This window comes from Solea solea, chromosome 15 (genome assembly GCF_958295425.1).
Source record: "Solea solea chromosome 15, fSolSol10.1, whole genome shotgun sequence".
NCBI lineage: Eukaryota > Metazoa > Chordata > Actinopteri > Pleuronectiformes > Soleidae > Solea > Solea solea.
The window spans coordinates 2,529,225-2,555,991 of NC_081148.1; the positions used below are offsets into that span (position 1 = coordinate 2,529,225).

General features: G+C 43.3%; 3 protein-coding genes across 5 annotated transcripts; all 3 read right to left on the bottom strand.

The window, feature by feature from the left end:
• Nucleotides 1-186: 186 nt before the first annotated feature.
• On the bottom strand, nt 187-16,477 carry LOC131473562 (echinoderm microtubule-associated protein-like 4). 3 transcript variants are annotated; one of them, XM_058650838.1, is made up of 24 exons: nt 16,173-16,477; nt 13,663-13,848; nt 13,457-13,577; nt 13,031-13,219; nt 11,923-12,066; nt 11,803-11,828; nt 11,542-11,577; nt 10,729-10,852; nt 10,039-10,188; nt 8,048-8,117; nt 7,822-7,932; nt 7,640-7,735; nt 7,425-7,559; nt 6,050-6,185; nt 5,800-5,948; nt 5,597-5,722; nt 4,613-4,744; nt 4,461-4,528; nt 4,298-4,386; nt 4,115-4,212; nt 3,933-4,020; nt 3,664-3,762; nt 2,520-2,650; nt 187-2,404 (listed from the first exon to the last, which is right to left on the bottom strand). In XM_058650838.1, exons 1-24 carry the CDS (start codon nt 16,195-16,197, stop codon nt 1,952-1,954), a joined length of 2,982 nt encoding a protein of 993 aa, XP_058506821.1. In that variant the 5' UTR covers nt 16,198-16,477; the 3' UTR covers nt 187-1,951. The 3 variants fall into 3 exon arrangements, with proteins under 3 accessions (XP_058506821.1, XP_058506823.1, XP_058506822.1); XM_058650840.1 differs by lacking the exon at nt 13,031-13,219; XM_058650839.1 differs by lacking the exon at nt 11,542-11,577.
• Nucleotides 16,478-18,134: 1,657 nt separating this feature from the next.
• Nucleotides 18,135-24,320, bottom strand: tspan14 (tetraspanin 14). The gene is made up of 9 exons (XM_058650843.1): nt 24,174-24,320; nt 22,071-22,151; nt 21,759-21,809; nt 21,413-21,559; nt 21,156-21,326; nt 20,939-21,064; nt 19,423-19,473; nt 19,240-19,353; nt 18,135-18,966 (listed from the first exon to the last, which is right to left on the bottom strand). Exons 2-9 carry the CDS (start codon nt 22,149-22,151, stop codon nt 18,901-18,903), a joined length of 807 nt encoding a protein of 268 aa, XP_058506826.1. The 5' UTR covers nt 24,174-24,320; the 3' UTR covers nt 18,135-18,900.
• Nucleotides 24,321-24,724: 404 nt separating this feature from the next.
• wu:fj16a03 (uncharacterized protein LOC335475 homolog) lies at nt 24,725-25,842 on the bottom strand. The gene is made up of 3 exons (XM_058650844.1): nt 25,738-25,842; nt 25,550-25,651; nt 24,725-24,951 (listed from the first exon to the last, which is right to left on the bottom strand). The coding sequence occupies exons 1-3, from the start codon at nt 25,784-25,786 to the stop codon at nt 24,866-24,868; spliced, it is 237 nt and encodes a 78-aa protein (XP_058506827.1). The 5' UTR covers nt 25,787-25,842; the 3' UTR covers nt 24,725-24,865.
• Nucleotides 25,843-26,767: the final 925 nt, after the last annotated feature.

Consider the following 26,767-nt stretch of genomic DNA (forward strand, 5'->3'; position numbering starts at 1 on the left):
GAGGTCTGTGACTGATCTCTCTCTCTGATGTGGTACGACCCAACTACTTAACTACCAACCAGTCATTTACATCAGTCTCTTAGTTAAGGTGGTATAACCCAAACTATTGCCACATTGTTTAAGGTGGGTCATAGGGTATAAACCCCGGCCCTTTCTTTTCCATGGCAACAAGAGCAGGAACAGAAGTCAGTTTTGAAAATATTTATTTGCATTTTTTTGTTGAAGTCTTCCGTACAGTCTGTCAGCTGACAGGAATGCATGAGAGAAGAAATGATTGGCTCAAAACAGTCACATGAACATTGTCGTTACTCAACATGTTAAAACCAGGAACAACCAAAGTCCCGCCCCCAAATACAACCCCATACATCAATGACCGCGCCCTCCCCCTCCCACACCTGAACGTCCAGGTAAATCCCCGACCTGACGAGGTCGTCAGAGACACGAGCATAGAAAAGATGAAGATACACAGACAAGTATTAAAAAGGCAAAAAATTCATTAATAAACCCACCTGATCCCCCAAAGCCCCGCCCACTGGAGTGACATCACCACCCTGACATTCAGAGGTTTGAAAAATAAATGGTCCGAAAACAATCAGCAGTCATCGATGAGTCACTGAAACACAGCCAATCATGGCACACGGCCACGCCCTCTGTCAGCTGATTGGCTGAGATGCAAATATTGTTTTTGATGTTTTTTTTTACAGTGTAGCTGAGGCGCTGCTGCCCCCCAGTGGTCAACAGAAATCTACAGACAGATTCTGTCAGAGAGGGAAGGGGGGGGGGAGAGAGAGAGAGAGAGAGAGAGAGAGAGAGAGAGAGAGAGTGTTCTCACTCTGATTCACTTCTGTTGATTTTTAAAAACAAAAACATGTCAGTCACAGCTTTTACTCTGGAGGTTTTCCACTAACTTCCTGTTCACGTTACCTCGATCCTTCCCTTCACTTCCTGTGACTGAATCTCACCTGCGTCAGGTGAAGAAAAAAAGAAAAGGATCCTGGGCGTTGTGGAGAATCATTTTAGAAACCGCCAAATTTTTTGGTTTCCTGTATATTTCACATTAAAAGCCTTTTACGTAAGAAAAGGAGACAAAGATAAAAAACTCATTAAAGTCAGCGTTTTTGTTGTTGTTTTTTTGAAAAGGTTTTTAAACATTTTTGAGAATTTAAAGTTCACGTTACAACAAGATCTGATCAAATGTTAGGAATCAAACATTTAAATCCATTTATCGTTGTCACGTGAGAAAAAAGACAATTAAAAGAAAGACATTTAAGTTTCCTCTGACCTCACTTCCTGTTCACCTGCTCTGCTGGTGAAAACAGCGTTACCCAGGAGACACCTGTCTCACCAGACGCACACAGAAGACGTGAGGTTTTATTGTGAAGGCATGATGGGTGTCTGTCAGGTTGTCAAACTGTGACATCACACGTTTTGAACAGCTGATTGATGAGATAAACTGTGTGACTGACACACACACACACACACACACACAGTATACTTGTGAGGACACCCCGCCCCATAACACTAACATTACACTGAGACCACAGATAACCACATGAAGTGATGTCACAGTGTCTCATCGCAGCAGCTGAATTCACTGTGCCCACTTCCTGTTTTCAGGGAACCGAGGTTACGCAGATAACCATCACCGCTTCACAGTGACACTGAAGGAAACGTTAAAAACAGACATTTTCTCTATGAGGTTCTGAATGAAGGTCAGATTAACTGTAAAGAATCAGGTCTAATCTGTGACTCGCTGTGGACCTGGTCTATGAGTCGTCGTGGACCAAACCAGGACCTGGTTAGGACCCGAGTCTGTGGCTTCATGTATGAACTGGACTGACCCTGAAGCAGACTGTGGGTTTGACGAGAGGACTGAAGGTTTTACTCATGTACAGCTCAGACTGGTCTTCACAAAGACAGCTGTACCAGAACTCACACACACAGGCTCCATCTATGAGGGGGGGGTGAAGGGGGGCAGCCCCTCGTCACTGGGCGTGGCCGTATCGTCGCTGGGCTCCAGGCTGTCTTTCAAACTGATTGTGCTGTCTGACGGGGGCGGAGTGCACTCAGAGTGGGGCGGGGTTAACTCTGAGGCAGGTGGGGCTAGCTCCGCAGGGGGCGGAGTTTCTGGTGAGGTTTCTTGGGTCCCGTTGGCGGTCGGGGGAGGATCTGGTTGTTGTGTGGGAGGAGGAGCGGGAGGGGGTGTGGCAAAGATGGGGTCCGCCCGGCGAGAGGCGGAGTTAGAGAGATGGCCATCGTTGAGACAGAGCGAGGACTTCTCGACCAAACGCCACTGCATGATGCTGGTGTCCTTCCCCCCCGTGCTGATCAGGTGACTGTCGTTATACAGGAAGCTGACATTGGTCACATGACTGCTGTGAGCGCTGTATTTATAACTGGGAGCCTGGAAAAATCAAGTTCAAATAGATTTAAACATTTAAATAAACACACACACACACAAATATTGATTTAAACAGAGTGAGAGAGTGTGTGTGTGTGTGTGTGTGAGCGTCTCTAACCTTGGCAGTAGAACACGGGTAAGCAAACAGATGAACTTTACAGAAGTCGTCAGCGAGTGCGATCACCTTCCTGTTGTGAGATCTGATCAGAGCGTTGATGTCGGTGCCGTCTGACCCTTCAGGCCACACCCCTAAACACACACACACACACACGTGTTTAAAAGCCCTTTAAAGCGATGACCAGACTAAATGTCCTCATAAAGCACAAGAACACACACACACTCTCTCACACACCCACACACTCACACTCTCACACACACTCTCTCTCTCTCTCTCACACACACACACACACTCTCTCTCTCTCACACTCACACTCACTCTCTCTCTCTACACACACACACACACACACACTCTCCCTCTCCAGCGTTGGGAGTAACGGCGTTTAAGTATAACAGCGTTACTAACGGCGTTATTTTTTCAGTAACGTAGTAATGTAATGAATTACTTTTCCTATCGTTGCAGCGCCGCTACCGTTACTGAGAATGTAAAGTGACGCGTTACTTGTGTTACAGTTGGGTCGAATGTGTGTGGCTGTCTGACAGCCACACACCAGCTGCTGCGAGAGAGCAGGGCTGGAGATGATTGATGACGACACCGTTGGGTGGACGGGTGCCCTGCTCACACTGTCTTACTGCACGCTCTAAGACAATGGCGACGAGTCAGGGAAGCGTAGTGTTTTTTAAGTGGAAATATCGACACTACGTCTCCCTTACCGAGGAAAAGGAAAGAATGTATATGTAACGTGCACACTATGCCCGGGGAGAAGGAGTTTGTCCATGTCAACCTCGAGCAACTCTAACTTAATGAAGCATTTGTAGTACTTGAATGCAAAGTGTTTGAATATTGTTTATTTTCATTAAAAATAAACAATATTCACAAGATTTGCACCAATGAAAGGCCAAATCTTTCCTTTGTTTCTCTTTACCCAAGTTTACATGTGTGTGTCAGTTGTGCCCTTCAATTCAAATTCAAATAAATACCAAATGCTCTAAAATACTGTACATAGGGTTTTTATCCTTCATTCAGGTATTATAAACATCTTTGACATATAGGATGTTAAAAAATGTAATAGCGTTATACTCACACACACACACTCTCTCTCTCTCTCTCTCACTCTCTCACACACACACACAAAATCACTAACCAAACACGTGGTATCCCAGCACACACGTGTACGTCGCCCAGTCGATGTCTTTACACTCTGATCGATTTCTGATCAGTTTACAGCTGTTTGGAACGTCCCCTAAAAACACAAACACACACACACAATCAGATTACGTAATAACCTCCTAATCCAGCACATGTAACACATGTACAAAATGGCCACCTCCACAGAGCAAGACAAACATCTCAATCTGAAACTCAGGTTAGCAATCAGATTACTGGTGTTAGATTAGTAATCAGATTACTCACAGTAGAGGATCTCATAGTCTCCAGAGTTGGACATGATCAGGTTGTTGTCAGGTGACCAGTCCAGATGTGTGATGTAACTGGAATGTCCCTGTGAAAGCGACACAATGTCATCCACTATGTCACCAATGACATCATCATCATCATCATCATCATCGTCATCATCATCAATGACATCATCTTACCGTGCACTTCCCGTAGCGACTGTACTTGCGTCCTCGCTCTGACACGGTGTACAGGTAAATGAAGTTGTCATGTGACCCAACAGCCAACAGACTTCCATCTGCACACAAACACACCGATGCATTATGGGAAATGTAGTTCATGTCTGTCACATGTTGCAGGGGAACACTTTAAACGTTACTCACCCACAGAGAAACGCATCACTGACAGCTGCTCGTTTCCGTCAGTGTGAATCCCAACCAGGTCTGTGGTCTCTGCGTCCAGGACGTACCACCTGACACACACACACACACACGGTCAGAACTAGACACCACAACTCGTCTCCGTCTATAAATGACCTGAACTCACTTTCCAGAGTGTGTTCCTATGGCAACCACTGCTCCACTGGGATGGAAGTCTGCACAGTGTCCATGTTCCTGCGAGACAATTAGATGTCAAACATTTGTCCTGCCTCTCTCACACACAGAGACAGAGACACACACACACACACACACACACACCTCCAGAGTGCGGCTCCACTGCAGACTGTGGTCGCTGGAGTTCCAGAGACACACGTGTCGATCCTGAGCACAGGTGAGAAACATCGCTCTGGACGGATGAGACGCCAAACCCCACAGTTCATCTGTGTGTCCCTGAACACATCATCACATCATGTTACACGGACCCTGAACGCACTGCGACATCATGTTAGGGTTAGACAGACCCTGAACGCACCGCGACATCCTGTTAGGGTTAGACAGACCCTGAACGCACCACGACATCTTGTTAGGGTTAGACAGACCCTGAACACACCGCGACATCCTGTTAGGGTTAGACAGACCCTGAACGCACCGCGACATCCTGTTAGGGTTAGACAGACCCTGAACGCACCACGACATCTTGTTAAGGTTAGACAGACCCTGAACACACCGCGAAATCCTGTTAGGTTAGATAGACCCTGAACGCACCGTGACATCCTGTTAGGTTAGATAGACCCTGAACGCACCGCGACATCCTGTTAGGATAGATAGACCCTGAACGCACTGTGACATCCTGTTAGGTTAGATAGACCCTGAACGCACCGTGACATCCTGTAAGGTTAGATAGACCCTGAATGCACTATGGCATCCTGTTAGGTTAGATAGACCCTGAACGCAGCGCGACATCCTGTTAGGTTAGATAAACCCTGAACGCACTATGGCATCCTGTTAGGTTAGATAGACCCTGAACGCACCGCGACATCCTGTTAGGTTAGATAGACCCTGAACGCACCGCGACATCCTGTTAGGTTAGATAGACCCTGAACGCACTGTGACATCCTGTTAGGTTAGATAGACCCTGAACGCACCGCGACATCCTGTTAGGTTAGATAGACCCTGAACGCACTGTGACATCCTGTTAGGTTAGATAGACCCTGAACGCACCGTGACATCATGTTATCATCCTACAGAACACACAGATGAGTCACACCTGTGTGTTCCAGCACAGCTGTCATGTGACCTCACCTGGACTTCCACCAGGAAGCCGTCGTTGAACGTTCCTCTCAGGACGAAGTTACGAGACGTACCAACCAGAAACTCCTCCCCCTTTCCCTCTGACACCGCCCTGATGGCTCCATACTGATCTGGGACCTGAGGACACACACTCATGTTATATACGTGTGTGTGTGTTAATGTGTGTGTGTGCGTGTGTGTGTGTCCTGCAGAACCTCAATGTCTCGCTCCGCTCGCAGCTCGTGGTCCCACAGGATGATCTTGCGGTCTTTTCCTCCTCCGGTCAGCAGAGTGCCGCTCCTCATCTCACACATACAGTAAACACTGCCTTCATGACCTTTGACCTGCCGGCTGATCTGAAACGCTACACACACACACACACACACACGTCATATTTCTACTCAAAAAGTTTGTTTCTGTGAATCACATGGACCTGACTGATCTCTGGTTCCGGTCCCCCCTCACCTCTGGGCCCCTTTCCAGTCTGAGTGTCAGCAGAGTTCCTGGTCCAGACCAGTAGGATTCCTCCAGAGTCTCCGGTCAGGATGTCTCCTGAGCTCAAGAAGGACAGACACTGGATGAACTTCGGCTTCTCATATTTCTGAAAAAACAAACAAGAAAGAGGGAGTTAGACCAGGACTAGAGAAGACCAGGAGCATAGAGTAGACCAGAACAAGGTTCTAAACCAGTATGAAACAGACCAGAACTACAGCAGTAGACCATCTTAGACCAGGGTTAACCCTAGCCCAGAACTAGGTCAATTGAAGCACAGCTAGACTTAGCCTAGAACCAAACCAGGCTAGACTTGGCACAGGACTATTTTTAGAGCAGAAATATAGAGTTAAACCGATTTGGTAAGGACTGGACCTAGACAAGAATGAGACTTAGACCAGGACTGCAGAGTTATGTCGGTTAGATCAGAACCAGCATTAGAGCAGGACTACAGAGCTAGACCAGGCCTAGACTTATGGCGCATTTTCACCGGCTCTACTCGCCTCGGCACGACGCGGCACGAAAAGGTTGCATCTCCACTACAAGAAAGTACCTACTTCACGTGGGCGGAGTCATCACTGCACGGCTGAGTGAAACTGCGGTGACTTGTTTTATGTGTGACTTCGTTTTATAAGTGACACAAACACACACACACGAGTGACTAGTGACTTTACACCACACTTCTGTAGTTGTTTGAGATTAACACACGTTGTTAGGATTGTTAAGTAGTTTTAAGTGATCTACAGTTCGGCGCTGTTCCGCTTGATTTGTGTGTGGGAGGTCTCTTCCTGTGACGGGACTCAGCGGCCGGCAGTCTGACCAATCATCGCATAGTACCTGCTTTTAAGCACGCTTGGAACCTCGCCTGAGCAGGTAGTAAAGATAGTACCTGGTACCAGGTACTAGGCTAGTGGAAACGTTACTTATACCGTGCTGTGGCGAGGCGAGTAGAGCCGGTGGAAATGTGCCATTAGACAGGACTAGAGATTAGACCAGGGCTAGAGAGATAATCCAGAACAAGATTTAGACCATGGTTAGATTTAAACCAGGACGAGAGATAAGACCAGGACTAGGCTTGGGCGAGGTAGACCAGAAAATGCCTAAACCAGTATAAAACAGACCAGACCATCTTAGACCAGAGTTAAACCAAATCAATTGAAGCACAGCTAGTCTTAGCCTAGAACCAAACCAGACTAGACTTGGCATTTAGACAAGGATGAGACTTAGACCAGGACTGCAGAGTTACGCCTGTTAGATCTTAGATCAGAACCAGCCTGAGCCCAGGACCATTGTTAGACCAGGACTAGACTTAAACCAGGACTACAGAGCTGTGTTATTATGTTCTTACTCCAAAGATTCCCTGTTTTCGAGCCAGTGAGGTTCCGGTCCAGGTCCAGAAGAAGATATGGGACTTTCCACAGGTGACGATGGTGTGGGGGTCGGTCGGGTGGAACTCGACATCCAGAACCACCTCGTTAGTTGTCTGCGTGTGCGACACAAACCTGTTAGAGCGCTCTTTTATTTTGAAAGAACAAAGTGTTATTTTTGACGTAAAGTTCTCACCTTGATTTCAGCGATTTTAGACTTTTTATGCCAGTCCCAGACGGTCAACATGTGATCGTTACAGTCATCGATCACACTGAGGTGCTGACCCGAGTCCTGCAGGGGGCGACAGTTACATCACAGCAGTCAGTAACATGCCAACACTCCCATGATGCAACAGTGCAAGGGTGAGCGATACTCACGGCTTTAGAGAACGCTAACGAGCCCACGCCGCGCTCGAACGTCCCCAAACCCACGACCTGCAGCGTGGACAGACTGACACTGTCCCAGATACGGACGTGAGGCTGCAGCGGCTGCGCACACACACACACAAACGCACACACACACTCAGCGGTTACCATGGTTGTAAAAAAGTTTTTCTTCAAAATGGAAACATGTTTTTGAAAGATAATAAATTAACGTCCTTACTCGTCCGTCCTTGTCCACTCCCGCGATCTGTCCTGTTGCGATGCGGATTTTATCGGGATGGACGGCCAAGCTGAGGGACAATCAAAGACATGATGTCGCTGAGATTTTGTCCTCACAAAAATAATTACAATGTGAAAAAAGGTTTCATATTTTTACGTGGAAAACCCCCAAAATGAAAGGTCAAAGAAAGACTGGAAGGATGAGGACTCCCCTGAGTGGCACTTCAAAATAAATCATTAAACGGTGCATTTCCACAACAGGAAACTAAATAGAAGAACTGAAAGAATGCAAATACTAAACATCCAACATATTTTCTCCAATATTAGCTACCATTAGCTCTGTTATTAGCGCTACTACTTTCTCTGTTATTTGTTCTATGAGCTCTGCTACTTTCTGTTATTAGGGCTGCTACTTTCTCTGTTATTAGCTCTGCTACTTTGTTATTAGCTCTGCTAGTTTCTCTGTTATTAGCTCTATTAGCTCTGCTACTATCTGTTATTAGGGCTGCTACTTTCTCTGTTATTAGCTCTGCTACTTTGTTATTAGCTCTGCTAGTTTCTCTGTTATTAGCCCTATTAGCTCTGCTACTTTCTGTTATTAGCCCTATTAGCTCTGCTACTTTCTGTTATTAGCTCTATTAGCTCTGCTATTTTGTTATTAACACTCCTATTTTCTGTTATTAGCCCTATTAGCTCTGCTATTTTATGTTGTTAGCCCTAATAGCGTTGCTATTTTCTGTTATTAACCCTAATAGCGTTGCTATTTTCTCTGTTATTAGCCCTATTAGCTCTGCTACTTTCTGTTATTAGCCCTATTAGCTCTGCTACTTTCTCTTATTAGCTCTATTAATTCTGCTACTATCTGTTATTAAGGCTGCTACTTTCTCTGTTATTAGCTCTATTAGCTCTGCTACTTTGTTATTAGCTCTGCTATTTTCTCTGTTATTAGCGCTAATAGCTCTGCTATTTTCTGTTATTAGCCCTATTAGCTCTGCTATTTTCTGTTATTAGCCCTAATAGCTCTGCTATTTTCTCTGTTATTAACCCTATTAGCTCTGCTATTTTCTCTGTTATTAGCTCTATTAACTCTGCTATTTTCTGTTATTAGCCCTATTAGCTCTGCTATTTTATGTTGTTAGCCCTAATAGCTCTGCTATTTTCTCTGTTATTAGCCCTAATAGCTCTGCTATTTTCTCTGTTATTAACCCTATTAGCTCTGCTATTTTCTCTGTTATTAGCTCTATTAACTCTCCTATTTTCTGTTATTAGCCCTATTAGCTCTGCTATTTTATGTTGTTAGCCCTAATAGCGTTGCTATTTTCTGTTATTAGCCCTAATAGCGTTGCTATTTTCTCTGTTATTAGCCCTATTAGCTCTGCTACTTTCTGTTATTAGCCCTATTAGCGCTGCTACTTTCTCTTATTAGCTCTATTAATTCTGCTACTATCTGTTATTAAGGCTGCTACTTTCTCTGTTATTAGCTCTGCTACTTTGTTATTAGCTCTGCTATTTTCTCTGTTATTAGCCTTAATAGCTCTGCTATTTTCTGTTATTAGCCCTATTAGCTCTGCTATTTTCTGTTATTAGCCCTAATAACTCTGCTATGTTCTCTGTTATTAGCCCTATTAGCGCTGCTATTTTAAGTTATTAGCTCTATTAACTCTGCTATTTTCTCTGTCATTAGCTCTATTAGCTCTGCTATTCTCTGTTATTAGCCCTAATAGCTCTGCTATTTTCTGTTATTAGCCCTATTAGTTCTGCTACTTTCTGTTATTAGCCCTATTAGTTCTGCTACTTTCTGTTATTAGCCCTATTAGTTCTGCTACTTTCTGTTATTAGTTATGCTACTTTCTGTTATTAAGGCTGCTACTTTCTCTTTTATTTGCTCTACTAGCTAAGCTCTGCTACTTTCTGTTATTAGTTCCCTGGAACAGAGCAACATTTTCACATGAATATGAACTGATTGCGATGAATGAATGAATGTTCTCTCACCACTTGACACAGTCCGTGTGTCCGAGGTAATGTCTCTGTGTCCGCTCCTCGTAGTTGAACAGAACGACGACAGAAGCGATGAAGTAAACGATCTCTCCAGTCGGCAGCAGGTAAATGTTTGCTCTACAGTCTCTGCCGCGATAACCGTATCTGCTGGTCGTCAAGGAAGCGGCTGGAGACACATTAATCTGAACATTTACTGAGCGTCACATACTTTCTTTAATCATTACCTAAGTACTGTTTTTAGTGGCTCTGTCTGTCTGTTACGCACTTGCCAATATGATCAACAGAGGCTTGTTGCGTGAATGTGGTGAAGTCTGCCTAATCTGATTGGCTTGTTATTAATGATCTGCATGGGACAATTATCATTTATTCATCAGTCAATTGTGGAAATGACACCTTTCTGTTCACAGAAACACATCAACTTCAGATTTTCTTATTTTTTCAGTATTTTGTTGACCTGTTCCATGTATTGATTATTATTTTAATAAACGTTTTAATTTTATAAGACAGAACAAAAAAATTGTATTAAAGTCAAAATTAAGCTTATTATTGTAATTATTCTCTTCTGATTCTACAAAAGTGCATTTCTTTATTAATCTGATAAAATTTTGATTTAGCTCAACAGGAAGTGAGCGCAGGTCAGTGTGTTTGAGCAGAGCGCCCCCCCGTCTGCAGACTGAAGGATACACCCACTCCAATTTGAGCCGCTCTGACGGAAGCTCGGTGCGAACATCGTCGTAGCTGTCGACGTCTGACGGGATGAACATCGTGACCGGTCGACCTCGGATGAACATCTTGATGTGGTTTCCCTCTGAACAGAAACAATAAGAGAGCGATCAGGATGTGGATATAGTCAATAATCTGTCAATCACAGCAGGGTCACAGCCAGGGGGCGGAGTTAAGGCACCAATCACAAACACTGACGAGACAAAGAGAGACGGACGTGGGACAGGTGAGAGACAGCTGTGGGACAGGTAAGAGACAGAGACAGACAGGTGAGAGACAGATGTGAGACAGGTGAGTAAATGATGACATCATGCAGGTGAAGCAGGTGGGTTTTTTTCTTTAAAAAATCCCAAATTTGTCAGAATCTGGAATTTATTTGACCTTTAATGACCTTCAGTCATGTGACATCAGTAGCCAATCATCTCTAAACACTGGGGTGGGGGGGGGGGGCTTTTATTCCTATCACTGATTGGTCCTTTAACAATGTTTTATCAGACAGGTAGAAAAAACAGCCGTTTGACCTCATGGCAGTAAATGACATCAGAGGCGGAGCCACAGGTCAGGTGTCACATGACCTGAACACTATAAAAGAAAGAGAGAGAGCAGGGGGGGCGAGCGACGCTGATATAAAAGAGAGAGAAAACAAGATGTGATGGCAGAAAGTGTTTATCAGCTGTTTTTTTCTTCCTTTTAGCCTGTTAGCTTGTTATTAGCCAGTTAGCAACTGCCATTTTTTTAAGCCTGTTATTAGCCTGCTAACAGATGGAGACTCACCAGCTTGACTGTTTTTCTCTCTCGTGGACATTTTTGCTGGTCAGGGACAAAGACACGGTCAACAACAACAAAAACAAACAAATCATAAAAATCAACATCACAAAATAGAAACTGAGAAATCTTTTTTAAAATGATCTGGTTGTGGTTGTTGTCATTGGTGGCTGCTCTGTTGGATTCCTATTGTCGGTTACACATGGTGATGAAGATGATGATGGTGGTGAAGACTAAGGTCGGCCATGATGAAGATGAACGTGTGATTACCTTGACTGACCACCGGGTCTTTGTGTCTGCAAACAAACAAAGAAACAGAAGAGTTTCAGAATAAAAACACCTGACTGAGCTTTTATTGTCAAGTGTCCCTCAGAAGTCAGCGTCTGATACCTCTCAGCTGTCCTGACCACTTTGGCAAGCAGCTTGGACGTGGACGCAGCCTTTACCAGTCTGTTCCGGTTTTCCTCTGAAGTTTCCCAGGAGCTGTGAGAACGTTCAAGACCTGAGGAGGAGGAGCGCTTCACACTGGCTCCTCTGGCACGCACACACACACACACACACACACACACACACATACAATTATTCTTCAGTCTTAAACAGTGACTCAGCAGATGGATCCACATGGTAAACCAACAGGTAAACATTTACTCGGCAGACACTGATGACTCAGCAGATTAGCACAGACGAATTAGCAAAGTAAACACACAGGAAGTAAGTGAGGTCCTAGCATAAAGCTAAAACTTGAAGGAGAAAAAGACAAAAGTCGGTTTGAAAAAGACAAAACAGGATCATCAAGGATCTGACAGGAATCACTCGGGTTTCAAGGATCTCCAGGAGACTTAGGAAAAGTCCAGTTAGCACAGTGGAAGAGAAGGATGAAGAAGAGATGGACCCTCAGGAGCCCTCAGGTAAGACCGGGACCAGTACAGGTTAGTAGTTAAAAGTAGTTTTTAAAGCCACAAAGCAAAGAGAAGAATCAAGAGACTCCTGGATCTCTAGGATGTCAGAGACTCCAGGATGTCCAGGACCTCAGAGACTCCCAGATCTCTAGGACATCCAGGACCTCAGAGACTCCAGGACATCCAGGAATCGGGAGACTCCAGGACATCCAGGACCCAGAGACTCCAGGACATCCAGGAATCGGGAGAATTCAGGACGTCCAGGACCTCGGAGGCTCCGAGATCTCTAGGAGCTCGGAGACTCCAGGACATCCAGAAATCAGGAGACTCACAGATCTTTGGAGTGAGGGGACTCCATGATCTCTGGGAGAAGCCACAGTCCTGCTCCTTCTGCCCTATGACTCCACCACGTTACCTGAACCAGGCGAATTCAGCCAATCAGTAGCACCTGTACCTGTCAGGTGTTCCAGGTGTGGATAGAGCAGAAGAGGACTGTGGGTCCCGGGGACGGGGCGGAGTTAGTAACCACTGACAGAGTGATGTCAGAACAGCATCAGCAGGAAGTGAGGTCAGATGCAGCTCATAATTCAGAATGGAACCTTTTTATTGGGTTGTGGCCTTTACTGGAGTCACCGGACTGGGTCGGTCTGTGTGGCTGAGGGGTGTGAGGGGTCAGGGGTGGGTGGGGTGAGGAGGGAGATGGGGACAGGTCCTTTGGTATAGGAGACTCCTCCCCTTCCTGGATCTCCTCCATCTGAGAGCGTGCATCTTTTTTCTTGTCCCCTCCACTGTGGACAAAATTAGGATTATGAGAGACACACTAAAGACTCAAGACCCGGTTCTGGTTCTACTAAACTATTCACCGTCTTACAATGACATCACTGTCCACAAGTTCTCAGGACAATCCAATTAGATATGGTCTGTTTGTTGATGTCGGGGAACTGTGAAGTAAAATGACTGGCAGGCAAATAACAAACCAACCAGAATTGACCTTTGACCTTCTTACAATCATCTACAGTTTTCACCTCTTGGCGGCGGACGACACCGTCTCCTTCCTGGTCACAGAGGTGGAGTCCCGCTTGCGTCCAGATGTTCCTCCATTAGTGATGCAGGACATTGAGTAGGCTTCACGCAGTGCAGCGCCACCTGCAGGGAGCGGAGAGCGACACAGGAGAACTTTAGAATCCAAAATAAAAAAAATCACCTTTTATTCAACAAAAACTAACTTTACCTTTTCCTCCATGTTTTTTGGTCACTGAGGCAGCGGCGGCGTCTTCTGAGGCAGCGAGACGGCGGAGGACGTCAGCGAGCGCCGCTTTCATGACGGTCAACTCGTCCTCCTGCTGCTGGACACGAAGCTCCAGAGCAGAGAGACGATCGTTGACGTCAGAGACACTCGCTCCGGACATACTGTCGTCTGCAGGGGGACAAGGTAATCTGATTATACTGTCTGCAGTGGGACAAGGTAATCTGATTATACGGTCTGCAGTGGGACAAGGTAATCTGATTATACGGTCTGCAGTGGGACATGGTAATCTGATTATACGGTCTGCAGTGGGACAAGGTAATCTGATTATACGGTCTGCAGTGGGACATGGTAATCTGATTATACGGTCTGCAGTGGGACAAGGTAATCTGATTATACGGTCTGCAGTGGGACATGGTAATCTGATTATACAGTCTGCAGTGGGACAAGGTAATCTGATTATACGATCTGCAGTGGGACAAGGTAATCTGATTATACGGTCTGCAGTGGGACAAGGTAATCTGATTATACAGTCTGCAGGTGGACATGGTAATCTGATTATACTGTCTGCAGTGGGACAAGGTAAAATGATTATACTGTTGTGTGCAGGGGGACAAGGTAATCTGATTATACTGTCGTCTGCAGGGGGACATGGTAATCTGATTATACAGTCTGCAGTGGGACAAGGTAATCTGATTATACGATCTGCAGTGGGACAAGGTAATCTGATTATACGGTCTGCAGTGGGACAAGGTAATCTGATTATACAGTCTGCAGGTGGACATGGTAATCTGATTATACTGTCTGCAGTGGGACAAGGTAAAATGATTATACTGTTGTGTGCAGGGGGACAAGGTAATCTGATTATACTGTCGTCTGCAGGGGGACAAGGTAATCTGATTATACTGGAGGGTCATCTGGAGGGAATCTGGTTATACTGTTGTCTGCAAGTAATCTGAATATACCAACATCTGCATCAGATTACCCTGAGTAATCTGATTATGATGTAATCTGGGGGTAATCTGATTATACTGCCGTCTGCAAGGGGACACAGTGATCTGATTATACTGTTGTCTGAAGATAATCTAATTACATTGTCGTCAGGAGGTAATCTGATTATGCTGTAGTCTGGAGGTATTTTTTGTTGAATTAAAAGGTCAGTTATGTGTTTGATGACAAATACCTGTGTTCAGTAGGACTGCAGAATTTAGTCGTACATAATAGAAAGTCCAAAGAAAGCACTCATTATCGGAAGTTTAAACTGATCAATACTTCCTGCCTAACGCTAACTAAACCATTAATCTGATTAAATATCTGAGCGTACCAGGCTAAACCTGTCCCTTTAAGGAAGTGGCATTGTGGGTAGTTGAGGTGAGGAATTTGGCTACAGCTACAAAGAGGAAAGTGTTAGCATGTGACCTTCATGTGTTCACCACGGAACAGAAAAAGAGGAAGACGATGTTGGGATTATAGGTAATCTGATTATACTGTTGTAGATAACAAGCAAGGTGACAAGCACTTTTGTCTGCAGGGGAACACAATCTGATTACAGGACATATGTTATCTTCAGGTAATAAGATTACACAGTTGACTGCAGTAATCTGATTATACTGACATCAATTACAGTGCTGTATGTGGATAAAGTGGGAGACACCGTGATCTGAATTGAGGTAATTGGAGTTAGCTGAGAGACCATGACAGAGGTAATGAGGTTGTACTGAAATCTGTATATAATCTGATTACACTGTAGTTTTAAGAAAGACATGCTTAGTTGATGACGGGTAATCTGATTAACATGGTGGCTGCAGGTAATCTGTAAAAAATTGTTGTCTCCACATAATATGAATATGCTGTAGTCTGCAGGTAATATGATTAAGATTGGGACAGGATCTGATAACAAGTAAAATGATGTCTGCAAGTAATCTGAATACCCTGTTGACAATATTATTACATGTAATATGATTATGCTGTTATCTGCAGGTAATCAGAGTATACTGAAAACGATTACAGTTTTGTCTGCAGGGAGAAACCATAATCTGAATATAGGTAATAAGGTTTAGCGATTTCCTACAGAGAGAGATAATGAGATTATACTGTTGTTATCAGATAATCTGATTAACCTGTCGTCAGCAGGTAATCTAGTAATATTGTTGTCTGTGTGTAATCTGATTAGACAACAGATTATCTAACTACACAGCGGTCTGCAGGTACCGTACCGTAGTTTAAAGAGATCATGGTGACAGGTAATCTTATTACGCAGGGAGATTACTGGTTTTACTGCTTTCGAACAGAATCGGGTCTCTGGAGACGTGGGTTCAGGAGGAGCACTTGCATTTGTGGCCCTGCATGCACCAGAGGGGCGGGCACAGTCTTTGCTAATAAATACACCAGTGACACGTGTAAAGCCGTCACAGGCGCGTGCGGCTCCCGCCGTCCGACTGCAGACGCACAGGTGACCGCGTGACGTGGAGGCGCGAGCAGCGGTCGTCACTCACCTAAACTGCCAGTGAATCCGTCCATTTTCCGGGAGAAAAGCGGGAGTCCGTGCCGGAGGCCTGCGGAGGCGCAGCGCACACTTCGGGCCTCCGTCCGGGTTTTTCCAACGCAGCGGGGGGAGGAGGAGCCGAGCCGAGCCTGTCCCCGCCGCACTGCCGCCGAGTCCGTGCGTGCGTGAGCCCGAAGACCCGCTGCTTTGCTGCCGCCGGAGGAACAAGAAGCGGCTCCCCGAGAAACCGAGAACCGAGAGGAGAAGAGAGAAGCCGCGGAGCCGCAGAGAAGACGGACCGACTCTGTTGCGCTTCCGACTCCGCCCCCTTGGCAGCTCCCACTTCCTCTGGAGGAGGAGGAGGAGGTGTGCGTGCGTGTGTGTGGGCGTTAGGTTTCAGAGCTGCACGGTAGAGTGCAGACGCTGCAGCGCCGCCCTCTGGACAGACACGCACGCGCGCGCGCACACACACACAGTTTTGGGTTAATAACTAAATCTAAACTTTCAATTCAAATCTTAGTCCTAAAGTTAACCAGTCATTAGGACCAGGTTTTGGTCTCCATGAGGACTACTGGTCCTGACAAGGTCAGTGTTTATGACAGTAAAAATGTCCTAAAGAGGCAACAAATACAAGAACACACACACACACACACACACACACTCTGGTTTCCAAGACTTCAGAGGACATTACATTGACTGATATTCATTTCCTGGAGACTTACTCGAACCTTAACCATAACTAGTACTGGCCTATTACTAACCTTAACCTAACCATACAACATGTTTTCACCTTAAAATGTCACAATTTAAGTTATGGGGACTTGATTTTTGTCCCCATAAGGAAGACAAGTCCTTATAATGTGACCGTGAACAGATTTAGGTCCTCACGACATGAGTAATACCACAAACACACACAGTTAATGGCTAACCCTAACCTTAACCACACATTTAATAAGTGGTTATGGTTAGGGTTAACCATTAACTATCCTGACTTAGTCCTAAACTTAACCAGTTCCTCAAAAATGAGGTTCTGCCTCATTATTATCAGGATCAGGGCTACTGGTCCTGACAAGGTCAGTGTTTATGACAGAACATGCACTCGCACGCACACGCACACACACACACACACACACACACACACACACACACACACACACACACACACTCACACACTAAGTGGGAAACTTCAGGTTAATAAGTTAATAACTCTTTGATCAATTATCTTGATTGATTAGGTGAAAAATTCCTGATCACCACATGATAAACTAGCATAATTCATGCAACCAAAGTGAAACTAATGAATGAAAGAACATGAACACATGAATGAGCGGTTGAAATGTACAAACGTTCATGTGAACATGTTTTTAACGTACAAACGTTCATGAAAAGACGATTTTTAACGTAAAAATGTTAAAAAAAGATGATTTTTAACGTACAAATTTTCATGAAAAGATGATTTTTTAACGTACAAACGTTCACGAAAAGATGATTTTAACATACAAATGTTCACAAGATGATTTTAACGTACAAACGTTAACGTTTGTACGTTTACAAACATTCACGCAAAGACGTTTTTAATGTACAAATGTTCACATGAACATTTTTTTAACGTATAAACCTTCACATGAACATGTTTTTAACGTACAAACGTTCACGCAAAGATGTTTTTAATGTACAAACGTTCACGTGAACATGTTTTTAACGTACGTTTGAATGGTTTTCAGTAACGTTAGTTTGTCACAATTTTTTTGCTAATATCTGTAGACAGAGAGAAGGCTCCGCCCCTTCTGACAGATTTAAAAGTAACGGTTAGAAGAATTTATCGCTTCACGACATTTGGCATTAACATGTTTTCACTACAATATCGTGCATCGCATTTATTTGCGATCAAATGACTCAGGAACTTGTTGGTTTAGGTGGCGGGGCGGGGCAGGAGTGGGTGGGGCACACTTGTGAATGAACATCAACAACGTGAGAAACAAGCTTTTATTTTGAAGAATATAAAAATGTAGAAATTCACTTCATCAACAGATTTTAAGAAAAAAATTAGCAAACATTCATTCATTCACTCTCTCACTCATTGACTCAGTCTTTAATTCTGACTCATTCACTCACACTTGTCTCACACTCTCACTGTCATCGTGCCATTCACTCGCTCATCCATTCATGCTTTCATTTCAGCACTCACATTTTTTAAATTCAGCTCAGACCTTATATCAGACCGCCTTTATTAAAAATAAATGTCCATGTAAATCAGTGTAAATAAAGTTCATCTTTGACCAAACGTGATCACATGACGTGAAGGTTCTTAAAGGGACAGTCTGTGTTTTAATGAGCGGATATTTAAAAAAAAAAAAAAAAAAAAAAAAAAAAAAGCATGGTCATTAACCATGTGCTTTTTTTTCAGTGTTCGGAAGTGCACTTCACCGGGATCACATCACTGACTCCGCCTGACTTTCAGTCTACAAATACTGCTTCCTTTTTTGAAGGCACTGATCGGTGATCAGCCAATCAGGTCGCAGATCACAGTAGATCAATAAAAAAAAGTGTGAAGAGCAGAAAAGTGTTAAAAGGTGAAAAAAAAAATAAAAACATCGACCAAATGTAAACAAACAAACATGCCATGTTTTCAGTCTCCTTGGCAACAACTTAAGTACAGACAAGCAGGAGAAAGAGAAGGCATTGGGGGTTAAGCCACGCCCCCCAACGTCGAAGCTCCACCCACATCGATAAAGACTTCAGTAGTTGAATTTGGATTTTTCAATGTCAGAGATCAGAGTCCTGGCCAGGTATATCCCCACCATCTGGTCAGAGAGAGAATGACAGGTGATTTTATCTTTCATGTAAAGATGTTTCCAACGTACAAGCTTTCACGTAAAGATGTTTTTAACGTACAAACTTCACAAAAAGATGTTTAACATACAAACTTTGACGTTAAGATGTTTTTAACGTACAAACTTTGATGTAAAGATGTTTTTAACGTACAGACTTTCACATAAAGATGTTTTAAATGTACAAACTTTCGCGAATATGTTTAAAACATGTTATGTTATATGTTTTTGTTTTTTGTGTCGTACCTGCAGCAGAGAGATGACGATGAAGACGATGGCGACTGTGTACAGGTTACGTGGTAACCAGTCCTCCAGCGCAGCGATGCAGCCTTTCATGTAGATGAAGTTATTCCACTCGCTCTGCACAGGAAGTTCACACGTCAGTATCAACACTTGTTGTTGCCTGTGATCATGTGGTCAAAAACTCACCTTGTGTTTGCTCCTCACGTCGTAGCCACACTGACTGTTTACCACCGAGTCCTGTCACAAACAATCACATCCATGTATCCATGGTAACCAATAAAGTGTAGTAATGAATGCCAAGAACTGGTGAAACATTCATTCATTGGTGAAAACTGAGGTTTCAATAACTGACTCCTGTCATTGTAACAGAGGTTTGAGCTCACCGAGCTAAATGAAACGACGTGTGTGTAAAAATGACAAGCCAAGCAATGCAAGCCAACGAGTTTCCCTCCAAACTGTCTGAATGGACATTTTTAACGTACAAACTTGAGCAGATAGATATTTCCAACGAAACAAACACAATTTTTAAAAATTTTAACAAAAACATGTTTTTAACATACAAATTTAAGCAAATAGGTGTTTTTAAACGTACAAACTTAAGCACACTGAAGTTTTGCATGTGCGAATTTAAGCAGATGCCTGCCCTCTGGTGGAGAGATGAGTATTGATGAGTATTGATAAGTATTGATCAGTGTTGTTTTTGGCAGCCATTCTAGATTTAGTCTTAGTTTTAGTCTTTTGGACTATAGTTTTAGTCGATGAAAAGTTTTATTCAGTTTTAGTTAAAAAAAGAAAAAGAAAAAGTAGTATAGTCTTTTAACAAATCCATTTAGGTCAATAAGTATTGGATATTACTGTTGGGCAGAAAGCTTTAATCTCCATATTTCCACTTTTCAACAGTTTTTTTCCTGAATTGATGCCGACTTTATCATACAACAGTGTCACACATAAGTTTGACATGAAATTTCCTCCGCCGGTGGTGCGCCGCGACTGACTCTAGTTCGGCTTGGAAGGGCTCGGGGTGAAGGTGGTTTACAGCGTACCACGCCCGACCTCGCCGCTTCCCGGGGCCGCGGACATGTGCACTCACTGCGGCTTCTCCCGCCCGCCTGCCCCTGGCGCGACTGTCAATCGGAGCAGACTGTCCTCAGTGCGCCTCAACCGCGTCGCATCATCAGGGTGAGGAGCGTAAATCGTCTTGAAACACGGACCAAGTCATTTTCAGGTTTTGATTGACAGATTACGGGCACAATAAACGGTGGTGCACTCTGACCGTCTGACAAACCACACACTGACATTTACGTCCATTCTCGCCAACGAAAACTCACACACGTCTCGTCATGTTTTAGTCGTCAAACACGAGATGTTCGTCTCATCCCCGTCTCGTTATCCTCAAGAAAATAAGGGGCGTAAACAAAATAATTTTATCATTGTTGACGAAAACAACACTGATATTGATGAGCATTGCTAAGTATTGATGAGCATTGCTAAGTATTGATAAGTATTGATGAGCATTGATGAGTACTGATAAGCATTGATGAGTATTGATGAGCATTGATGAGTACTGATAAGCATTGATGAGCATCGATGAGTATTGATGAGCATTGATGAGTAGATGAGCATTGATGAGTATTGATGAGCATTGATGAGTATTGATGAGTACTGATGAGTATCGATGAACATTGATGAGTGGTGAACTCACAGCAGGGTCAGTGATGCAGCAGGAGAATGGAACTCCACACCTCTCTCTGCTGCGATTGGTGCCGTTACAGTTGAAGTAGACGTTCATATCCCAGTCCTTTGGGTCCTGAGCTCCACAGCAGTGGTTCTGTTCAGAGCAAACACAACCAGAACCATCAGAACCTGACGTTCAGAGAGCTAACACAACCAGAACCAACGTTCTGTTGTCAGGTGGTTACCGTCCTCTGCAGGGAGTCGATGAGGTTCTGCAGGTCGATGTCATCTCTGTACGCTTTCACGTTGGTCAGGAAGAAGTCGTTGATCCATACTCTGACCTCACTCTGAAAAACCACGGCCAGCACCGCAGCGGTCAGCTCCAGGAAGAAGATGAATCCGATGACGCCGGAGAACTGAGTGGGGGAAAAAAACATGAAACATAATTATAAATATAAATTATAAAATTATAAACTTGAGCAGACAGATGTTTTTAACGTACAAACTTGAGCAGACAGATGTTTTCTCTCAGAGCGCCCACACAGCCAGCGAAGCCCAGGATGAAGGTGATTCCGCCCACCGCCAGAACCAACCAGACTGGATCGAAACCATGCAGCCGGGTCACCTGGGTCAGGTCCAACAGAACTCCCTGTTCACCACAACAGAGCAGAACAGTGAGTGTACACACACCTGAAAACCACGCCCACATTCAACCACAAATGAGCAATATTAGTGAACAAGAGTGACAGCCCTGATGATGTCATAAGTGAATGTGTCAGAGGCACAGAACTTTGGTTCCCATGGTTACCAAGGTTACTTCTTCTGACTGAGTGTATGTGTTTATTCACCTTTTCACTCCAGGCCCAGAAACCAACAGCGATGAAGGCAGCTCCAGCCAACTGGAACACACACACACACACAAACACACACACGCACGCACAGAGTGAGACCTCTTTCCTTCACTGTCACAGATTTCACATCGTTGATTCATCAATAAAAGTAAAAAACTGTGGCTCAGGATGTTTCAAAACTGCTCTAACTTCCTGTTTAACCACACAGGAAGTTGTGACGTCACTTCCTGTTCACAGACAGAGAAAGACAGAGAATCTTTTCTTTGTCCTTTCACTGCTGTCGTGTGTGTGTTTGTGTGCATGTCTCACCCAGAAGATGATGTTGTAGCTGAACATCAGATACTTGTAGCAGCAGCTCACCTCAGTGTTTTCGTATCTGTAGTAATGCATCTGTCAATAATCAAAAGACACTGTTGTTAATGAAATCAGGTACTAATGTTTCCACATTCACCCTGTTCAAAGTATTATAAAATATCAGATCTGACTGTAAAGTATCAGGTCTGACTGTAAAGTATCAGGTCAGTTTGTAAAGTATCAAGTCTGATGGTAAAGTATCAGGTCAGTTTGTAAAGTAACAGGTCTGACTGTAAAGTATCAGGTCAGTTTGTAAAGTATCAGGTCTGATGGTAAAGTATCAGGTCAGTTTGTAAAGTATCAGGTCTGACTGTAAAGTATCAGGTCAGTTTGTAAAGTATCAAGTCTAATGGTAAAGTATCAGGTCAGTTTGTAAAGTATCAGGTCTGACTGTAAAGTATCAGGTCCGTTTGTAAAGTATCAAGTCTGATGGTAAAGTATCAGGTCAGTTTGTAAAGTATCAGGTCAGTTTGTAAAGTATCAGGTCTGACTGTAAAGTATCAGGTCAGTTTGTAAAGTATCAAGTCTGATGGTAAAGTATCAGGTCAGTTTATAAAGTATCAGGTCTGATTGTAAAGTATCAGGTCTGATGGTAAAGTATCAGGTCCGTTTGTAAAGTATCAGGTCTGATGGTTAAGTATCAGGTCTGACTGTAAAGTATCAGGTCTGATGGTAAAGTATCAGGTCTGACTGTAAAGTTTGAGGTCTGACTGTAAAGTATCAGGTCTGATGGTAAAGTATCAGGTCCGTTTGTAAAGTATCAGGTCTGATGGTAAAGTATCAGGTCTGACTGTAAAGTATCAGGTCTGATGGTAAAGTATCAGGTCTGATGGTAAAGTATCAGGTCTGACTGTAAAGTTTGAGGTCTGACTGTAAAGTATCAGGTCTGATGGTAAAGTATCAGGTCTGATGGTAAAGTATCTGGTCAGTTTGTAAAGTATCACGTCCAAAGTTGCCCTCCTGTACTTGTATTTTATTTAATAAAACTGCTGCACCCGATATCACTTCATGTATCTTAAAGTATGTGGCAACAACGCGGATGTGTCTCAATGACTCAGCAGTTTGGAAATACTTAAGATAAGTGATGACGTCTAAGGTGGAACAGACTGAAACCTGTGCTCTGCCGGGAGGAGGTTTTGTGGTTTCTTTGCTCCATGGAAAGAAAACATTTATCTTTCATGTCAAACACAAACGTTTTACAGAAAAAATATAAAAGACTAACCCTAACTACTAGAAAACCTTTGGGTCATGGCTTCAGTTTAAAGCATTATTCATGGCTGTCGCATGACAAAGAATTAGTGTATTAAACTGTGTATTTTATACCTTTTCAAAGATGGACTATTAACCTATTTCCTTCACATCCATGTTTTTCCTGTAGTGTTCTTTCCCCCCTTAAGGTTCATGCTTTTCCCTTAACATCCATGTTTTCCCTCGACTTTTTTGTTTCCCTTAACCATGTTTCTCCTTAACATCCACACTTTTCCCTTAACTTACATGTTTTTGCCCTACTATCCTGATATAGGAGACGTATGTGGATAATAAAGCTGTTGTTTCTCTGGACTCATGAAAGGTTTGAGAGTGACAATACACTGTAAATACACTGTAAATTAAAATATAATATACACTTATTATTACCTTTCATTCCAGATAAAACATTCTAAATATTTATTTTAATGAAGGATATTTACGTGTGTTACAAACAATCACGTCGACTATAAACATGCTCAAATTCTACTATAACAACATTTGTTGTCGATTTTATCGAGTTATTCAACATAATAAATATGACGATTATCAATGTAACAGCCTTTAAAACCAGAAGAACAGAAACTTTATCACTTCTTTACTAAATCTAATGACGATATAAAGCCGGTATATTGTGGTTCGGTGTGTTTGTTATCGTCTTCGCGGTAACGACGAGACTTTTGTGAAGTTTCAGTTTGTTGGAAGCTAACAGGAAACGGCTAATGCTAACTTCAGGAGTATAACGGGTGCAGTTCGGTGCTTCGCCGGGTCCTGACTCGGTTCGTCAGTGCGGTCCAGTGCCGTTCTTCCTACCTCTGATCCCTTTCATCAACACGTTCAGGTCCAGACACTTTAATGAGCGGCGAACACGCCCGGAACCACCGAACTGAAGCTGCCGCAACACAACGACTCTTCTTCTGCGCTGTTTACACACGGAGGGGTCCGCGGGTGACACCGCCTCCTGCTGGACACCACGGGAACAGCAAAAGCAAAAGCTTAATAATAGTCAGTCACGTAGAATTAATCGAAATGTAATATTGAATAATCTTTCTTTTTTTCGTTCTTTCTGTTTTGCCTCAGATGTATATTATTAAATGTGTATGCGTTTTTTTTTTTCTTTATTGAAAATGTTAAAACAGTAAAAGTTGTTTGATGTTTGACAACAGAAAAACGCTGACTCATCATTCCCAATGAATTCACTGGTTTCCTCTGCTCCCACTTGTGATATTTGTCAATATTTATTTGTTTCTTTTATTTGAAAGTGTCAAACCTCACATCACCATGGTAACATGAATAACGGACTTCCTCCATCTGCTCTGTTTGCGCGACCCAGTTTTCCGATGTTCTTGGAATGATTGACACAGTCTGGTGAACAGAGTTTATTCTAGTTTCACACATGACTCAAAGTTCACAAACACACACTATGCATTCTGGGAAATGTCCCTCGCAGCTTCTTTTTTTCCCCTCCTGTGACTGTCACGTAACGTTCACTGCGTTGTGATTGGTCAGATGTTGCACAGGTTGCTATGGCAACAGACCCAACCATCTCGAGAGCAGTTTTCCAGGCGAGTGCAACCTTTGTCTCCGGTAGCTGAAGACACACAATCAATCATGTCATAGAATAGAATAGAAATTATTTATTCAACCCCGAGGGGAAATTGTTTTAACACAGCAGCAATAGAGTACAAAAAAGTATCATGTCATCAATCATTTAGTACAGTGAACTAAAGTGACCATCATACTACAAACACAGAGAATCTGACCATTTATTTATTGGCAGAAATGTAATAAATGACCCATAAGTTTGTTTAAGTGTATAATTACTTTAAAACATAAATATTTCTTGCTGGACCCTGACCAAAAAACATGGACCCTAACGTATCTTGGGCTATTGTTGGCAATTGTTAGCAATACCAGCCAATAAAAACACTCTCTATAGTATTTTGCTCACACAAACAGCAGAGCAACATGTTACAAAGGATAAAACCTGACGATCCTCAGTGTACACAACATTATTCTTAGTGGGCGGGTAGGTGAGGATGGATTTAGAGTGTTACACTGTTATTCACACAGTTTTATACAGCTAAATGTCATTGGTTTTTTTTGTAAAATCTGAATAAAAAGAGTTGGAAAAAAACCCAAAAGATTGTTTTTTATTTCTTTATCTGACGTGGAGGTGGACGACTCACCTCTGGTGTAACAGGCCTGTTCCACGTCAGCGCTGCATTTCAGCACATCGTTGTTGACCAATAAAAAGTCTTGGCCGTAACATTCAATGTAAAACTTTTGAGCTGCAACACAAACAAACAGAAAGTGTTTAATACGTCAGCGTGTTAAATGTGTGTGAATGAAATGTGATAAATGTGATTAAATGTACCTGAGCAGAGCGGCAGCAGCAGCAGCAGCAGAAACACCGGAACCTTCATGTCTTCTTTTTTTTTGTGTGATGATGATGAGTTGAAGGAAGCTGCGTTTTTATCTGCGACTAAAACACACAAACACAAAGGTGAACAGTCTGAAAGTGTTTGTCTGAACTTTGATCCACCCAAAGTCGATGAATTTCAGCTGAGTCATGTTTTCAACTGACCCTTGCAGCCGCCACCCTGCCAGCAAGTGGTGCTATACCCTTGACTCAGTTTTTCTGTGCTGATGTTTGGCCGATGTTTGGTGTCTTGATTCACGTGTGAAGTTTTGTGCAGATGGGTCGATGTACGGCGAAGTTACAGGCCACCGATGGTTGACCCAATGGTAGACCTTTTGATAACTTTCCATCTTCGATGTGTCTAATAAATTTTTTTTTTTTAATGTTCGTATGATTAGCGAGTTTGTTCATTTCACAAAATGTGCAACTTGCCAAAATTGACACCAAATTCAAAGTGGCTGACCTCGCGTTGTGTCAAGTTTGTGTTTGTAGACATATTCAGGGTTGGTGTCTCGTGTCAAGTATGAAGTTTTGTGCCGATCAGTCAACATGCGGCGAAGTTATAGGGCACTTCCTGTTTCATGGCCAATCATAGAAATTTGGCAAAAAATTATGATGGTTGCCATGGCCACGCCCTTTTGAATCTGCAAGACCTTTTGATAACTTTCTATCTTCGATGATTAACACGCTCAGACGAGTTTTTTTTTTTTTGCGAAACGCGCAAATCGATTCAAAATGGCCGACTTCCTGTTGAGTTGAGGTCATGGTCCTTATTGACTTCTTTGTTCGTCTTGGGCTGAGACATGTTTCCACCAAGTTTGAACTTTGGTGCAACTTAGTTTTGGCTTTGCCCTCCCAGGTTTCAACTTCGGGGGGCGCTACGGAACCATTTTTCACCACTTTCACGTATCGTTTCTCCTTAATTTATCTTTTTTTCACTAATTCTAATCTTACTGATGATTAACTAATGAAAATGTTAATTATT

Excerpts from the sequence above, each read along its gene's own strand:
- LOC131473562 (XM_058650838.1), bottom strand. The coding sequence starts at position 16,197 with ATGGACGGATTCACTGGCAGTTTAG. Across the intron at positions 13,849-16,172 it reads CGGATTCACTGGCAGTTTAG|ACGACAGTATGTCCGGAGCG; the intron begins GTGAGTGACGAC and ends GTCCCCCTGCAG. Across the intron at positions 3,763-3,932 it reads AGACTATGAGATCCTCTACT|GGGACGTTCCAAACAGCTGT; the intron begins GTGAGTAATCTG and ends TTGTGTTTTTAG.
- tspan14 (XM_058650843.1), bottom strand. The coding sequence starts at position 22,151 with ATGCATTACTACAGATACGAAAACACTGAGGTGAGCTGCTGCTACAAG. Across the intron at positions 21,810-22,070 it reads GCTACAACATCATCTTCTGG|TTGGCTGGAGCTGCCTTCAT; the intron begins GTGAGACATGCA and ends TGTGTGTTCCAG. Across the intron at positions 18,967-19,239 it reads TCGTCATCTCTCTGCTGCAG|ATGGTGGGGATATACCTGGC; the intron begins GTACGACACAAA and ends CTCTCTGACCAG.
- wu:fj16a03 (XM_058650844.1), bottom strand. The coding sequence starts at position 25,786 with ATGAAGGTTCCGGTGTTTCTGCTGCTGCTGCTGCTGCCGCTCTGCTCA. Across the intron at positions 25,652-25,737 it reads GCTGCTGCCGCTCTGCTCAG|CTCAAAAGTTTTACATTGAA; the intron begins GTACATTTAATC and ends TTTGTGTTGCAG. Across the intron at positions 24,952-25,549 it reads ACAGGCCTGTTACACCAGAG|CTACCGGAGACAAAGGTTGC; the intron begins GTGAGTCGTCCA and ends GTGTGTCTTCAG.